General features: G+C 52.2%; 1 protein-coding gene across 1 annotated transcript in view; it reads right to left on the minus strand.

Moving 5' to 3' along the window:
* Positions 1-16,435, minus strand: part of ASIC2 (acid sensing ion channel subunit 2) — a 206,647-nt gene extending 190,212 nt beyond the window's left edge. Inside the window, exon 1 of the mRNA XM_016207016.2 lies at positions 15,722-16,435. Within this exon, the coding sequence (XP_016062502.2) occupies positions 15,722-16,435 (714 nt within the window). The remainder of the gene's footprint in view (positions 1-15,721) is intronic.
* Between the last annotated feature and the right edge of the window lie 707 nt (positions 16,436-17,142).

The raw sequence follows: 17,142 nt of genomic DNA on the forward strand, positions 1-17,142 counted from the left end.
TGGAAATGGGTGACGTTTATGTCCATTTTACAGATGAGGAAACGGAGGCACAGAAAAATTAATAAAGGAGTCCATGTTTGGAAGCTGCATTGCTGGGGTTTGAACTGATGTCTGTCTGGCTCCATTTCTTCCCTGGCTGGATGGCCTTGGGTAAGTTACCTGACCATGTGGAGCCTCTGTCTCCTTATCTAGGGAATAGGAAGACTATCCTCTCTCAGGCTGACTGCTCAGGCACCAGATGGGACAGTCCTCTGTAAACCACACGGCACTAAGACTGGTCCAACCCCTGCTTGCAGGCAGGTGGAGTTGAGCTACCCTCTCATCATCTAGGGAGGAGACTGAGGCCTAGGGATCTCAAGGTAACTGATCCACGGCCACAGAGCTAATGCAAGAGCCTGGAGCTGAGCCTCCTGCCTCCAGGTACAGTTCTCCAACACTCACTGGCAGGAGAGAACCTCACTGCGAGGAGGTGAGACACGAGCAGGTCCAAATTATTGACAGCAGTAATCTAAACATGGAATCAAGTGACCTTGAACCTCCAGGTCACTGACTTGTTGACTTTTTTGATGACAAAGGCTCCTAGAGCTCCCATCTTCAGGAAGGCCGCATAGATCAGTTTAGTTCAGGGACTATCAACTCTGGCTAGAAGTTACCCATGCCTGGGCTCTACTTTAAGCTAATGAAATCAGAATCTCTGGGAGTTGTGCTTGTGATGTTAGCAATTGTTTTGTTTTAATGGTTCCCCCAGGTGATTCTAATGTGCAGCCAGAGTTGAGAAATACTGATCTATGATTTCCTTTATTTTCCAGGTAGGGCCCAGGGGCCCAGAGAGGACAGCTAAGAGCTCAGTGTTGCTCAACAGTCAGTTGCAGACTGCACGCTCCAGTCTCCTGGTTCCTAGCTTGGGACTTTTTCTCCACTCCTTTTACTCTCTTCACAGGGATCAGACATCCTGCTGTCTGTCCCCTGATGCCTGAGAGATGGACACCCCAACCTCCCACTCTCCTAATTCTCTAACCCTCTTCAGCATCTCATGTCCCCAAAGAGAGTCCTGGGCACCTGGGAGGCCTAAGCTGAATCACATCCTACGAGTCTGCACCTGGGCTGGTCTACACACGGCAAAATGAAGCAGAGAACGGAGGCAATTATCTAATGTATTAGCAAGCCTGTCCCTGCGGCACTCTTGTGAGCCAAAGTAATAAATACAAAATGGTAATTTCTCTCTGGAAGCCTGGCTCTGGCCTCCCACTCAATTCCCCTCCCACCCAGAAGTCATATACCACTGCCTGGTTGTCCTGCATGGAGTGGCAGTAACTCAAAGTTATTTAAATATCTTGGGCAAAACTTGCTTTTCAAAAGCTGAATCATCGTATAATAACCTCAGTTCTCCTCTGTGGCTTGCTTGTCTGGCCAGAGCAGAGTCTTCTTGCCTTCAGTGGGAAGTAATGAAAACGCCCAGCAGGTATTAATGAATGTCACCCAGCGGCTAACATCTTTGTGTATTTGTAGACCAGCATCAGCCCTGGAAAGGCAGTGAGAAGATCTAAGTTGTAGTTAAGACTTGGCTTCTTATTAGCTTTGTGACCTTGAGCAAGTCACTCCACTTGCCTGGAGGATGAATGTGAAACTGTGTAGGCTCTAGTAATCTCCCTCTGTGGTCATACAGCTAGCACATGGCACAGCCAAGACTCGAACCCTTCCTCTTACCCACTGTATGTTAGAACGTCTCAGGGCATGGTTGACTATATGTAGCCCAGGAGTAGAAGGCCCTAATTCTACCTAGCATGGAGGCACAGGGAAGGGGACAGGATGCCAAAGCTGAGTCTTGCAGGATGAGAAAGGGTTTTCCAGGGAAATGTGGGGGCTGCAGGACATTTCAGGCTAAGGGAACAGCATATGCAAAGGCTTGGGGGAGTATGCATTGGCAAGGAACCCGAGGCAGCTCAGCACTGCAGAAGGCGTGATGTGTGGGGGTGAGAGCTTGGAGCTTACCTGGGTGCGTGGCCTTCTTATCTAGTAATGGGGAACCATGTGACAACTTGAAACAGAAAAGGTTCTCACAATACAGACAACAAATGGCTGGCCCAGGTTTTCAGCACTCAACTGAAGAGGCCATTGAGGCGGACGGCCTGTTGCTGGCTATACGATATACAGTGGCGAGGAGCCTGAACTGATGACTTCGAATGAATTTACTTTGAAATCCTTAGAGCCCAGCACAATACCTGGTATACAGAAGGCCTTCTACAAATGTATGAACCTGAGAGTCATGAATGGATAAAAAAATGTGCAAAGTAATGAATGAGCGAAATACCAAGGAGGCTATGAATGAGTAAATCAGGTGAACAGCCCAAGGCAGGGTTTGCAAGCAGCCTTGGCAATTCTAACTGATGGCCTTGCAGCAGCAAAAGCGCAGGCTCCTAGCGGAATTACCTAGAAATGCCCAGTTATTGGCACGCCTCCCTCCAATTGAAGTCTTCTCCTCTCAGGAGTGACACGCTGCACAGAGACAAAGACTGATGACTGTGATCAAGCCAGAAGCCATCCTTCTTGGACTCACGCCTCTCATGGACGCGTCCACTGACATCCACAAAATCAGGAAAGTATGCAGAAATAGCCGGCGTCGGCTCCTCTTTGCCTGGCCCTCATTCTGGAGGTGTGTGACTCCCTTGTCATTTCTCCATTCACACGGTCTCCCGAAATGACTAGTCATTTCAGTATCAAAGGGAAGAGTTATCCTTAATAGAGACTTAGCCACGACGGTGCCGACTGTGCCGTCTGCATTTTAAGCAGCAGCGGCCTGGAGCTCTAGCCTGGAAGCAGCAGCTTTGCTTCTCAGGGCAGGGGCAGGGGCAGGGGCAGGGGCAGGGGCAGGGGCAGGGGCAGGGGCAGGGGCAGGGCAGGGGCAGGGCCAGGCCGAGGTGGTCCCTCCTTGAATTCTGTCCAAAAGGGATGGCTGTTGTAACACAGAATAACGCGTCAGAGTTGATAGGCACCCAGGTCTGTCCAGAACCAGAGGCCCTTCTTTTTCTCACACTCCAGGCTGCCTTTTCCTCCTGCCTTGTAGATCCTTGGCACTTAAAATGTGGTCCATGCAGCGGCGGCATTGGCGTTATTTGAGAGCTTGTCTGAAATGCAGAAACCCAGGCCCCACCTACGGAACCAGACCCTGCATTTTAGCAATACCCACAGGTGAGGCTCATGCGTGTAAGTTACTGAAGTTGAGAAACACTGAGGGAGAGCCAGACACCTCTGAACCAAGGATCCGACTACCTGGCCAGGTTTCACAAAGCCCTCCAGGGGCATCAAGGAAGATGTCCCCCAGGCGGTGACAAGGACACTGAGATCTGCAGAAGGGCACAGATTTTGTCTCCCGGTGGCGATTCACCACCATGGGCAGGGTCATACCAGGGGGGTCAGAACTGAGCTGCCTCTGGCACTACCTGGGTGATCTTGGGCAAGTCAGTTCTCCTCTCTGAGCCTTAGTTGTCCCATCTGTAAAATGGGGATAATACTGTTTGCTTTCCTGTCACATGGTCATCATTAAGATGAAGAGATGTTGAAAAATTTGTAAGTTCTCCATCAAACACAAAGCCAGGCAAAGGGACCTGTTTTCAGGGTGAACAACCTGCCGTCCTGACCCAGCACTTTAGATGATAAAGAAAACCCACCGGGAGGCTGAAGGCGTGAGACCTGGCCCTTGGAGCAATTAACCAGCAGCAGAATGGGGTGCTGGTTAAGCAGGATGCAGCACTCACTCCACAGAAAGGGCCTGGCCTCGTGGGTCTCATAGAGCTGCCCTCACACAGGGATCTGTGACTGGCTTTTGGGACTGTGGGTTTTTCTGCTCACTTGCAGCTATTTTCTAAAGAAGAGTTCAGCCCAAGGACCTGCGGCTCCATTACATTAGCATTCCGAAGGCCAGTATTTCCAGAACTGCTGGAATCATGTTCTCTCAGTTGTGTGGGCAGCTACATTTTGGAAGGAGCCAGATGTACTCACAGTACATAGAACAAGAGAACTGAGCTACTGGGCACTGAATTTCCAGCGTCGAGAGGAAAAAGGTGAGTTTCCACCACCACTTCCCAACCCCAGGGTCTTTAGCTTGCTGTTCCCTCTGTTGGGAATGCTTGTCCCTGGATTCCCCACATGGCTTCCCCTTCTCATCTTCCAGGTGTCTCAGCAAAGATGTCACCTGCCCAGGAAATCAATTCTTCCCTCCTCCCGTCTTCAAGTAGCCTCCTGCCATTCTCCACCACATGCCCATAATTTTTTGCCTTCACGGCATTGATTAATATTGGAAACGCTCTTGTTCATTTGTCTGTAGATTATCTGCGCCACCCTGCAACACAGCATGTTTTCCTGAAATCCTGTCACCTGGGTCGCACGTTAAAAATAGATTGATGAGCCTCTCCCCCTAAACTCTGACTCAGTAGTTCCGGGCGGAGCCAGGGATGTTTGAACAATGATTCAGACGGGCTCGAGGATGGCTCAGTGAAGGGCCCTAGGTACCCCTTTCCCGCCGTCGTCACCCCCAGCGTGATGCGGCACACACAACTCTTCACTGAATGCATTCATGAACCACTGAACGAGACCACATATATTTTGGTGGGACCGATTCTTTCTCCTGTTTTGGCAACTCAGTATTCAGACTTATGAGGAATGGCAGGCACTAGGTCTGGGGCGCCAGAGGGTGGAGCTGGGCATGTCCCCTGCCCTCTGGGAGGTGATGGGTCTGATGAGTTGCAATAAAAGACCAGGACAGGAAAGGCCAGATAAGGTGGTTGAAGGAATGAGGCCTTTATTTTCCAGCTGGTTTACATGGAGAAGTGGCCAGAGATAACCTCAGAAGAGATGGCATTTTTTCAGAAAGTACTTTTGTTTTGTGCCATGTGTTTGTTTATTGTAAGTTACACATAAACATGGTTGAGAAATTCAAACCATAGGAAAAAGTGCAGGATAAGACACCAGGCTCCTTCCCACCCACCTGTCGCATCCCCTCAGTCCCCTCCCGGGGGCAGCCGGTGTCAGGCCCCGTGCACCCTCCCTGGCACAGTGTGTGCATATCGGAGCACACGGCTGCGCAGAACAGAGAGGGCTTGATCCGAGGGAAGGGACAATCTGAGCAAGGGCATAGAGGTTGGAAAACACCTTGAAAAAAGAGCTGCTCGTAAGTGGCTTGGCTTTATGACTCAGGGCCGTGCACTTCTGACTCCAGGAAAGTGGGAAGAGGTAAGAGGTGGTTTCCCATCTCACTGGCTGGTTGAGATGCTTGCAGCAGGAGTCAGGGGAGAGAAGGGAGAGGGAGGGAGGGAGCCAGAGGTCAAGAGAAAATTAAATATTCAAGTTGCGATTGCATGACATGCAGGTTCCTCCTCACCTCTTCCCACATTAACCTTACAAGCCTTGCTTCCCTCAGCATGAAAGAGGCACAGAGCCTGGTGCAGAGCAGGTGGTCCTCCACCCGGGTTCCCCTATCCCCACCCGCCTCCTAACATCAACCATTATACCCAAGAGGCCAGAAATGCCTTTGTAAAGGCCTTCGCTGACTCCGGCTCCAACACTTATTAGCAATGTCACTTATGGCACGTTTCTGTTTGCTCTCTGGGTCTCTGCTCCCTCCTCGTTGTGGCTGGGGTGGTGCCACAGCGAGAAGAGCTGTGATGACGCTCTAGACCCTGCCTGTCGCTCCTGCCACACAGGGGTGCCCACCGTCCCAGCCTGTTTCCTTCTTCCCTCAGCATCATAGCTCACCTAACCCAGCTCCGCAGCCACAGCTAAAGGGCTGTCGCTCTTGCCGTTCCCAGAGACAAGGCAGAAGAAGGCTGGAACCTGAGACACTCACCCGGGCCAGGATTTTAAAAATGAAACCACTTGAATGTAAAAAATGCAGCCATGTCTCCCTGGCTAAAGTATTGATGCTCATCGAATATTCAACAACAACAACAAAAGACTCTCACTCCATGTACTGTCAAAATGTAATGTAATTATAGTCATGTTAAATATCCCCAGCTGTTCTGAGATATCGAATCTTAAATCAAGCCTGCCTGCGCGATCCAGGGGCTGCAGCTGGAGCCTTGTGCCGAGAGCCACACAGACGCAGAGCTGGGGAGATTCGAGCAAGAACTCTGGGCAACAGTCTTCAAGCCTATTTGTTACATCTGGGCTTCACCCAGACACTGGTATGAGGACCCCCAACCCAAGCTACTGGCTGCATTGCCAAGGGGAGTCATGCTCCCCAACAGGGCTGTGCAAACTGGCAGGTCAGACACATCTATCCTAACAGTCTTTCACAGGGAGCATAAAGAGATAGTGTAAAATAAACGGTAATAAAGTGGATAAACACGCGTCTCACTCCGGCGCCTTTGAGGTGCTTCTATAAATCACATTCTTGCCATCGTTTGCTCTGCGAGGCTGTGCTGAGATGCAGAATCAGACCTCATCTGCTTTCCCGAGCAGCAGGTGTAGATTTATAGATGCGAGTTCACAGTGGATGCCCATGCCATTTCAAAGCGGGAAAATAATTTTCATTGGGAGAGGTTCCAAGAGAAGATTAAACCCTTCACTCTCAGGGATCAGAGCAGCAACAACGTTCAGATCAGATGTGCCATTGGAATCGGAAGGGGACGGCCAGCATACGTATTTAGGAAAAAGGGTAAGTTCACAGAGGGAGAAGCAGACCCTGCAGCGATGTAAAAATATCTTTCCAGGCTTAAGCACAAATATCCTGGGCCTACTTCAAGCTTCCCAGAGGGCTTTTAAAAAACTTTAATTATTGACTGATTTAGAGAGAGAGAAAAGCGGGGGAAAGAGAGAAACATCAATTTGTTGTTCCATTTAGTTATGTATTCACTGGTTGCTTCTTATAGGTGCCCGGACTGGGGATGGAACCCACGACCTTGGCGTATCGGGATGATGCTCTAACCAGTGGAGCTACCCAGGCAGGGCCCCCCAAAATAATTTGTTAATGGATTGACACATTATCTTTAAGTTTCACAACAACCCTGTAAGAAAGGTATAATCTCTGTTTTACAAATTAGGAAACAGTCTCACTGAAGCTAAGCAACTCCCCAGCAGCCACCCAGGTGATACCTGGCAGACCTGGGATCTGAACCTGAGTCTGTCTGAAGGACCTTCTTCCTATTCCTTCAAACCAGCTCCTTTTTACGTTACTGGGGTCCAAATTCTCCATCTTGCATGAATGTAAGCATGGATAGGGCATTCTCATGTTGACTATTTTGTAACCTAACCCAAGCAGGTTTGTTATGAATTATTTTCTCTTCTTGGTTTTGGGATAGACACTGATTGAAACCTACCCAGCCTGGCTCACTCTGTAGAATCAGGTGTGTAGTTAAGAGAGCTCTGTATGTCAGATGAGGCTTATATTAGTTTTCTGTTGCTGCTATAACAAATTACCACAAACTCAGTAGCTTCAAACAACATAAGTGTATTAGCTTATAGTTCTGGAGGTCTGAAGGCTAAAATCAAGGGGTCAGCAAGGCCGTGTTCCTTCTGGAGGCTCTGGGAGAGAATGTTTCCTTTCTTTTTCCAGCTCTTAGAAGCGGCCTGCTTTCCTTGACTTATGGCCCCTTCCTCTCTCTTCACAGCCATTAACATAGTGTCTTCAAATCTCTCTGCTTCTCTGACGTCTGTTTCTACAGTTACACCTCCTTCTCTGACTGATCCTCCTGCCTCCCTCTTCTAAGGACCTCTGTGACAACATAGGGCCTGCTGGATGACCCAGGAGAATCTCCCCATCAAACCCTTAACTTAGTCACATCTGCAAAGTCCCTTTTGCTACGTAAGGTAATGTAGTCACAGGTTCTGGGAATGAGGACATGGCTCCCTCTGAGGGGCCATTATTCAGTTTACCAGGTGGCCTGAGCATTTTGGTTTGATTGACACTCTGGCTAGGCCCACGGCCCCTGCTTTGGTGTGACATGAAGGCTGCCCCCAGAACAATGCCGCCTTTGTTAAGCCCACCCTCCTGGGTTCACTGGGGAGCCCAGCACTCCTCCCCCAGGCCTCATTCCTTGCTTTACTCTAGGATGCTCATTCCACATGCACTTCTACAGACCCAGTGAATGGGACATGACTGAAAGGGACTGATTCCTTTTCAGCATCCATGGAACTTCAAGGAGCCCATAGCCTTGCCCTGCCAGTGTGGCCCATGGACCAGCCACACAACTGCATCACCTGGGAGCTGTTAGAAATGCAGGTCTCAGGCCAGGTTCCAGATCCACTGAATCAGGAACTCCCCAGTGGGCGCAGGAAACTAGGGATGCTAATGTCTGAGAATCATGGGCCTCAAGGGTTCCCCATTCATCCACGGCCAGTGGAGTATGCCTCAACAGACCTGCTTAGGAAGGAGGGCAGGTCTCTGGGCAAATACAAAGAAGAAACTCAACATCTGCCTCAATGCCTCTTCTCAGCAATCAGTTTTAGCACAGGTTCTTCTCTGCATGGGACTCAGAAGCCTAGTGCTTTTTCCTGGAGAAAATCTCCCAGGGCAGGAAAATCCCTCCAGCCCCTACTGACCAGGAACAGAGGAGCTGTGGGGGAAGAAAAGGCATATGGGAGCCTTAAGAGGTCCGAGTCCAAATTCTGGCTGTTTTCTGTTCCCATGCCATGTGACCCATTGGTCCTGCCCTCTCTGAAGTTAGGCAGACAACAGAGTGCAATAACCAGCCTCCACTGCTGCAGAGATAAAATGAGATGGTGATGCGCACTGTGATAATGAGGACTCCACTGCACTGGGGTTTCTCTGTGGAACAACTGTGATGCAATGCAAAGAGCACTGGAACCCTAAGATCAGGGTTTCTGCCTATGACCTTGGGCAAGTTACTGAACCACTCTGCGCCTCAGTTTCCTTATGAGTACCAGGGACAAAAGAATATTGTCCTCTTGTTGTCAGGCTGAGATAAATTAATGACTGTGAAGTGCCTGGCAGAGAGTAGGAGCTCAATAAATGTGTGTGGAATCAGAGAAAACAATTTACTAAACCATTTAATAGCATAAACAGTGGTGTCAGGGGAGATATTTGACATGCTCAGGAGAACAAACCTGCCCAGTATGTTCGCTGCCTCTATTTGTTTTACCAACAATTCATGTTCCAATTACGAGTGAGTCATCTATTTGTTAGCACAGGTCTGAGCTGGATCTCAATTTGGCAATGGTTCCTTAGCCAGGACTTCAGTTACCAATGTCCTTGAAAGGATGGAAATGGTAATTTAGCTCAGATTATGGCTGAATTAGAACTTTCCCACAGCTCAAGTAGATCCCCGTTCGTAGATCTACTTCCATCCACCTGTTTGGCTGATGGAGCAGCAGGGTACAAGTCCATCATCGATCCTGTACTTTTAGGGACGGTCATTTGTATCTTCACTCTGCTGTCCCCAAGCTGCAACATTGTACCTTCCTGGGCCTTGCTCTCCTCATCTGTAAAATGGGTTCCATAAAGCCCATTTGATTCTGGTGGAAGTGATGTGACCGTTTACTTAACGGGTATCTCATACATACCCTAGGCTGTCACATGCCTGGTCCCACTCCCTGTATGATGGGCAGCTCCTAATAGATCTGGTCACCTGATGACGCACACTGACCTTTACCAGCCTGTTTACCAGAAACAGAGAGAATTTATGGTCATCTCTGTGGCACGGGGCCGGGCACATAATAGCTGCTCAATGAGCACTGGTTGGCTGAATCTCCGAGTAGCCAATCCAAGCAAATCACTCAAGAGGATCAAAGCAACTGAAGCATGAAGCAAAACAGCCTAGTTAGTCTTCCAGCCCTTCTCAGCTGGGCAGATCTGATGGATGTTTTCCTGGCCAGCCACAGTGGCCCCCAAATAGCCACTATTAGCATCAGCCTGCCGCTGGTCAATTTGGATATCTGCAGACCCTAGCAGAGTTTACATCTGATTCCCTTAAACTAATTTCCCCGAAGTCAAATAACTGGGGCAGGTCTTTTCACGTTCCTTGTATAAATGTCTGTTTAATCATCATCCTGCCTCTAGCACTTCAATAACTTGTCTGTTTCCCCCTTGGTCACTGTTTCGGCTCTGCACAGAAAAGAAATGGATGGCCGAAGAGCTCGGGCCATCTGTAGCAGTTAAGCCCTATTTTTCCGACTGCTCGCTTGGATGGAGAACTTTGTAGCCGAGTCCCACTGATCATTTAGCTCATGTCCTCATTTCACAGAGGAAGATCCTGAGACCAGCCACATAGCTGATCAGGGCAGAACTGAGGCTGGGCCGGTGCTCCCAGGACTCCCCGCCTCCCACCCACGCTGTCCCTTCCTGGGGCTGCACATACCTTTCCCATCATGAGGACCTGGGTTCAAACCCCAGTTCCGTCGCCTGTTGGCTCTGTGGCTTTGGGTCGACCACAGACCCTCCCTGACCCACGTTCCCCCATCTGTAAAAGGTGGATAATCCCCAACCTTTTAAGGCTATTTCGAGAATTGACGTGGCACGAAACATGCCCAGCCCGGGTCCGGCATGACAGCCGTCCAGTGCTATTTGCTCTTATTCTTCAGTCGAAAAGCTCGCTGCAAGTAATGATAACCGAAATACCTCACATTTATTGAGCCTTTACTTGTTGCCAGAAACTGTTGTAAGCATTTTACATGTACTAGCTTATTTATTCCTTTCTCTAAAGGCAAAAGTATCTTTCTTGCCTCCTAAAGACATCCATCCTCACAACTACTGGACTTCTCAGGCTAGCATCGTTTCAACAGAATTTGCTGATTTGAAACAATGTGCTGCTGAAACAATGTCTTGTTTTCTGTCACTGGCTCGGACTAGCCGGCCTGCTTGCCTTGACAAAGGGTGATGGAACCTAGTGCTGTTCCCTTGTCTTTAAAGGATGACTAGTCCAAAATTTGGACCAGAGGTTGATCCCTGCAAATGGGGCTAGAACATGGGAGAAGGGTAGAGGGAGGAGTGGCCTCTGATGGAGTAAGGAATGGGGGTGGCAGTTGGGGGGCTGGGGCATAGAGGAGGTCTCCTACCACAGTGTAATAGCCAGTAGGAAAAAAGTCAGAGCTTTTGCTACAAAGTTTAAAAACTCAGTTGGGCTTCAGGTGTCCATTGTACCTTTGCATTACCATCGCTGAACTCCACCCCCTCAGCACCCCAGCCCTCCCTCCAGCGATCCTGAACTATTCTCGAGCCTAGAAAGCTTGTGCTCAGTCTCCTTGTTTCATGCCCCTGTACGTATTTGCACATGCTGTGCCCTCTCCCTGAAGTCTTCTTCCCCTCCTTTTCTACCTTGCAACTACTGTTGATCCTTCAAGACTCAGGTCAGGTGTCACCTCCTCCAAGAAGCCATCAGAAGTCTCCAGTCTGATCTGGGGCCCCCTTTGAGCCCACAGAGCACCTCTGCACTCCTGGCAGACTGTTCACACATCTCTTCCCTCAACAATACTGCAACACATCAGGCCTTATTTAATTTTACATCCCCAAGGGCTAGTAGAGAGTTTAACATATAGTTGGCACTCAATAGATGCTGATTGGTTGTATATATGAACCAGGAAATGAACATATCCTCTCTCAGGTAAGTGGATATGACAAGATACAATAATTATACTGATAATAATTAATAACTGCTACCACCAGACACAAGGACTCTTTCGGTGTCAATCCCTTTCTCCAAATTATAACCGTAGTTCTTGAATATCAGCACCTACTGAAGCCCAGGCCCGGCCCGGTCACTGCATACATGCTCTCTTCATCCCAGCTCTCCGAAGCTTCGAGAGTTAAGTGTCTGCCCAGGGTTAGTACGGGGCAGAGACGGAGCCCTGAGCCAGGTCTGCCCGACACTTTCCCCTGAACTGCGCCTCCATTCAGAGAGGGGCACTGCTCCTTGTTCTAACAGTGGACCCTGGTTGGCCTCTGTTGGCCTTGTCCCCTCTCAGTTCCTCTTCCAAGCCCCCGGTGCCCAGATAGATTGGCCTCACAGTCTGCATCCTGCCCAATTATTAGGAAGACTGCTCTCCTCTGCCCCCTGGGAAGCGTGGAAGGGCCAGAGTGTGCAGAGCCCAAGGTCCAGGGCTGATGCCAGGGAGACAACACAGGCATTCAGAAGCGGAGCTGCTTTGTCCGAGTGCTCGGTGATTAACCCCTGCACAGCTGCAACACACAAACCAAGGAGCTGCAAGGAAACCCATCCTGAGTTGGCCAGGTCAATAAAATTCAGCAGAGGCCTCTTCACAATCTTCTCTCCCTGCTGAGTTTATTTCCAGACCATGAAACTAACTGAATGGAGTGAGACCTTGGGGACAGCTGGCACATTCCCCTAAAGGTGTCCCCTGAGAGCCCATTCCTCACCTGTTGCACTAGTCTTCTTAGGGCTTGGGAAGCACAGGTGTCTGGGGGAGTGCCTGGCATCCTGCTCCCCCTCTGTCCCCAAAAGGAATAAATGTCCCAAACTTGTTTGGGCATTTACTCATTAGAAATGCCCTCCACTGGTATTTCCTGGAGAAATTAAGCCAAGAGCCTTGGAGCAGATGACCCAGGACAACAGGAAGTCCCAGAGGTACCTGGTGAAGGCATTCCTTCCCTAGTTCTTTCCTGAGCACTTAGAATCAGACTCCATGCTGGCTGGACAAGGCATTAGGGAAACTGGACATGATTCCTGCCTGGGTCTGGAGTGTGAGACAGACGGACCAATAGGTGTGATGACAAACACATGTGAGGACTGACACCTAAACAGGGTGGTGGTAGAGGGTAAAAGGGAGGAAGACATCCATTGTTGAGGGGAGGAGAGTGGGGTGATCAGGAAACATCCGCAGGGCTGGGTGCTGAAGGAAGAGTAGATGTCCCCAGGTTGACAAAGCAGCAGGGGTGGGGGGCAGAGTAAAGTGAGAGTCTTGAGGAGCGGAGTCTAGCTGTCGTAAGTTTGCAGAGCTTGAGTATGTGATATGAGTGAGGGCACAACAAGAGAGGAGGCACAGCCTAGGTGCAAGGCTTGAGGAACTGGACCTCATCCTGAGGACAGGTGAGCCACTGAAGGGTTTACAAAACAGGATTGCATGCTCAGAGTAGAGTTTTAGAAAGTCAGCTCTGGCTGTAGTGCAGAGGATGGATGCAGAGTGGAGAGAGTACAGAGCTGGAGGCCAAAGGCCATGATAGGAAGCCAGGAGGGGTCACTTGAGTCCCTAAGTATACACCCCCCCTCCCCCAATATGATGTATCTGCTATTGTTACCTCCACTAGATGGAGCAGGAAACAAAGGAACAGAGAGATCAAGTCACTTGTCCAAGGGCACACAGTAAGTGGCAGCCTCAGCATCTAAACCATCAGTGCAGCTTGAGCATTCACGCTCCTAACCACTATGCGACAGCCACTCCATCAAAGATGACAAAGGCTTGAGACAGGGTGGCATGGTTAGACAAAAGGATTTCTGAAGGGTCCACTCTGTATTGGGGATTCCCTGAAATAGCTCCTGGCTTCTGTGGACAGAGGGGCACAGCCTTTAATTCTGAGGCCCTTGGAAAAGAACTACCGCGTGAAATGTTAAGGGGCAGGAAACTCCCAGGACAAGGCCATGATAGGAAGCCAGTAGGGGGTCACTTGAGTTCCTAGGAACACACACCTTTGGGAAATGGAGGTAATACTTTTGCTTGGTTGGGTGTGTGCCTACAAACTCTTCCAATGCAGGAAAGCCGGGTATGGGGCAGGAAGAAAAGGGTCTGCCCAGTAGGAAGGACCCTGCTTTCTTCAACTCATGGCCATGCTGGCACTTGCTGGGGCGGCTGAGGTCAGGCAGCTCCTGGAGGTGCTATGTGCTTGTAGGCAGGGCTGAGTTAGGCTTGGGTAACATGTGGCCAAAGACATGACCACCTGGATCCTTGGAGCAGTTCCAGTTTCAACTCTCCCAGCCATGCTCCTAGGAGGGACAGGATTTAGTCTGGGCAGGGGAGGGCCAGAGTCCTGCCTAGAGGATCCTCCAATAGAAGAGAAGCCCAGGGTCAGAAAGGAAGGTTACATGTGGCTTCCATATAATGGATTTGATAGTATGCAAAGTCAGACTTTGAACTTGCTGGCTCTGAGCTTTGGACAGTGTTTAAGGGCCTCATCTTTAAAATGGGAATGAAACTCATTGCTAACGCAGGGTTGTGGAGAATGTCCGAGGTGGACACTGGCTGTTAACATGTGATTCTGCATGCTTTGTAAAGCTGTCAGATGTGCAGAATTGTATTTGGTGGGCCACGTTGTATAACTTGGAGCTGCTGATGCTTGAATGTGACATTTAACTTCAGTATAACTCTAGGGGCTGCTAGTTAGTGGCCAGACAAAAAAACAATAAACAGAAAGGGATCACTGCCCTCATTCCTTCATCTTTGTGGAACTCAGAACTGTATTCGCAGTTTAGAAGAAGTCACTTAGAAGTAAATGTCCACAGCATCTCCTGCTTCCTGAAGTAGGTTAGTCACCAGGTGGGTATTTTTTAAAGACAAACTGAATAAGTCCAGAAAACAATAATTTAGGCTTGCGTGACAAACAGGCTGAAAGAAAGCAAGGAAGGCAAGACTGAAGCCAGGGTCACCATTCTAGACAAGGAACTAGCCCCACCAGCCAATCAGAGGCCTGGCTGATGTGCCAACACCTGTTGGAATGGTGGCATCTCTTTACCATCCCAGAACAAGCTTTGTCAGAAACAGTCAGGAGTGATGCGTTAGGGCTGGCAAAATCACCATCGCAGCACTGCCAATAAACACACACAGCAACATTCCCTGCATTAGTGGAGAACCAGGAACCCACCTAAGAGGCATTTACACATAAATGGCTGGACAGGCTCGCTCCATGCTGGGGCTTGGCGCCCCAACTCCTCCTCTGCAAGCAGCGCAAAGCAGATAGATGCCTTCTGTCCAAGAGCTGCGTTATCCAGACCCACAGCGTGGGGGAACCAGCACAGCAAATGGCTTACAAACCCTGAGCACAGCTTCTCCTGGCCCCAGCTGTTCCATCACTACCTCGGCCCTGCTGCTTTCTCCACTCCAGGGCTTTGGTTCCTCTAGGCCGGAAGACCCATACTCACACCTGGTGGGGGCAAGAGCCCCGCCAGTGCCCACCCCTGCTCAATTCCTTTGGATGCTTAAGACACAATTTTTAAAAGTAGCAGAAGGGACGGCTACCTTCCCCATCAAACCAGCTACAGCTTCAGTGTTAATATTCTGGCAGTTTTCCTCCACAGTCCTCCTAGATGGGAAGGGTCTTGGAACTCTAAAGCCACAGCTCTTAGATTGGTAAGCTTGCTTTAGGGGCCTCTGTGTGCCTCTCCCCATGGCCCATTTTTGAAGAGCTTCCTATTGGTTTTCCCAAAGACAACAAATCCACACTTAAGGCAGGCTTCCTCTCTCCTCCCATCCCTTCAACGCAGATACAGGGCAGTTGCCTGGAGTCCTGTGGATCCAGGGGGCAAGGCCCTGCAGAAGGAGGCCTAGTGTTCCCAGAAGGGGCCGCAAGGAGCGGAGTCGAGGGCTTGGGGGTTGACAGTGGAAGGAGAGAGGCAGGGGTGGAAGCGCCGGAGACTCCTCCTACAGTTGCGTTCAACTTCCCACCGCCTGGAGGGGAAGACGCAGGGGACCCAAGCGCGGGTCATGGAGTGGTGTCAAAGCAAGGGGCCTGGTGCCCAGCCCCCACCGCACCCCAGGGGCGGGGACCCACTGCCGCTAGAGAGTGGGGAAGCAGGGGGGCGCGCTGGCGCGGAGGGCAACTCACGGAAGAGAAGTTGTGCGGGCCGCAGAGCTCGCCGCGGTACTTGCAGGAGAGCAGCATGTCCTCCAGCTGGTGGCCCAGGCGGTCCATGAAGGCGGCGCTGATGCCCTCGAAGTGGCGCGGCGGCAGGAAGAGACGGAAGTCGGCCAGCTTGCGGAACCACTGGCGGCGCGGCTCGTCGCCCCGCAGCAGCTCGCTGACCAGCGGGCGCGCCGTGCGGTTGGGCAGCAGCAGCCCGAGCCAGTGGCCGGCGTAGTACAGGTCCCCCTTGGAGAGGCGCGGGAAGCGCAGCGGGTTGTTGTTGCACACGGTGACGGCGGGGAAGGGCAGCTGGCGGCTCCACTCGCGGTGCACCCGCGTGTGCGACGGGAAGCTGAGCCAGTAGAGCAGGCGGTTGGAGGACCAGGACAGCAGTAAGCCGAGGGACGTGCAGAAGGCCAGCACCCACAGCGCCCGCCGCCGGAAGGAGCCCCCGGCCGCCGCGCGCCCGGCGCACATGTGCCGCAGCCCGTGCAGCTTAGCGCGGCTCAGCGACGGCCGCCCCCTGCGGGCGCCCCCCGGCCCCTGCAGCGCCCGCTCGCGCGCGCCGCGCCGGCCCCCCCCGGGCTGCCCGGCCGCCGCCACCGCCGCCGGCGCCGGCTCCTCGCGGGCCATGCGGAAGCGTCCCGGGCCGGCGAGCGCGGCCGGGGGCAGCCCGGCTCCGCCGCTCCGGCTCATTCATTCAGCCCGCGGCTGGCGGCAGCGGCGGCGGCCCCGGCCGGGCGGAGCCGCCATGGGAGCCCGCGGCAGCAGCGGCAGTGGAAGCAGCAGCAGCAGCAGCCGCGCGCAGCCCGCGCGAGGGAAGCGTGCGCCCGACAGGAGCTCCGGTGGCGCGGCATGCCCGCCCGGGGCTGAGCACCGCCTCGGCCCGCCGCCCCCGGCGCTGGCCTCTCCCGAGCGCCTCCCTAGACTTCCTGACGGATGCCCGACGCCGGCCACTACCTCTGCACGGGCCCCCACCGGGCGCCGCCTCTCCAGTCCCTGGGTGCTGCGCCCGCCTCGCTGCGTCCTGGACCTCGGGGGACCCTGGACTGAGTTCCCCCACCCGCGCCGCCTAACCCCAGCTTTTACGCTGGTCCCGGGAGAGCAGCCACTCCGCCACCATGCCCGGTTCGGACATTTCCGAGGACCCCGCCAGCCCGGCCCGAAGCCCAGCGGTGCTGGGACGCGGGAGAGAAGCCGCCAGGGAATGAGCGCCCCCAGAGGCTCACCGCGGCCCCTGGCTCGGCGGGCAGGGTGGGTGTGTACTGGGGCGAGCGGTCGCTCTTTTGGATGCTGCCTTCTTTCGCTTTCCCCCAGGACCTTTCTCACTGCTCCTCGGGCTGCGCTGCGCCCAGGCTGGCTAAGGCTCCCCCCAGTCCCGCGCCCGCGCCCGCGCCCTGCGC

The sequence above is a fragment of the Miniopterus natalensis genome, chromosome 17 (assembly GCF_054644295.1).
Source record: "Miniopterus natalensis isolate mMinNat1 chromosome 17, mMinNat1.hap1, whole genome shotgun sequence".
NCBI lineage: Eukaryota > Metazoa > Chordata > Mammalia > Chiroptera > Miniopteridae > Miniopterus > Miniopterus natalensis.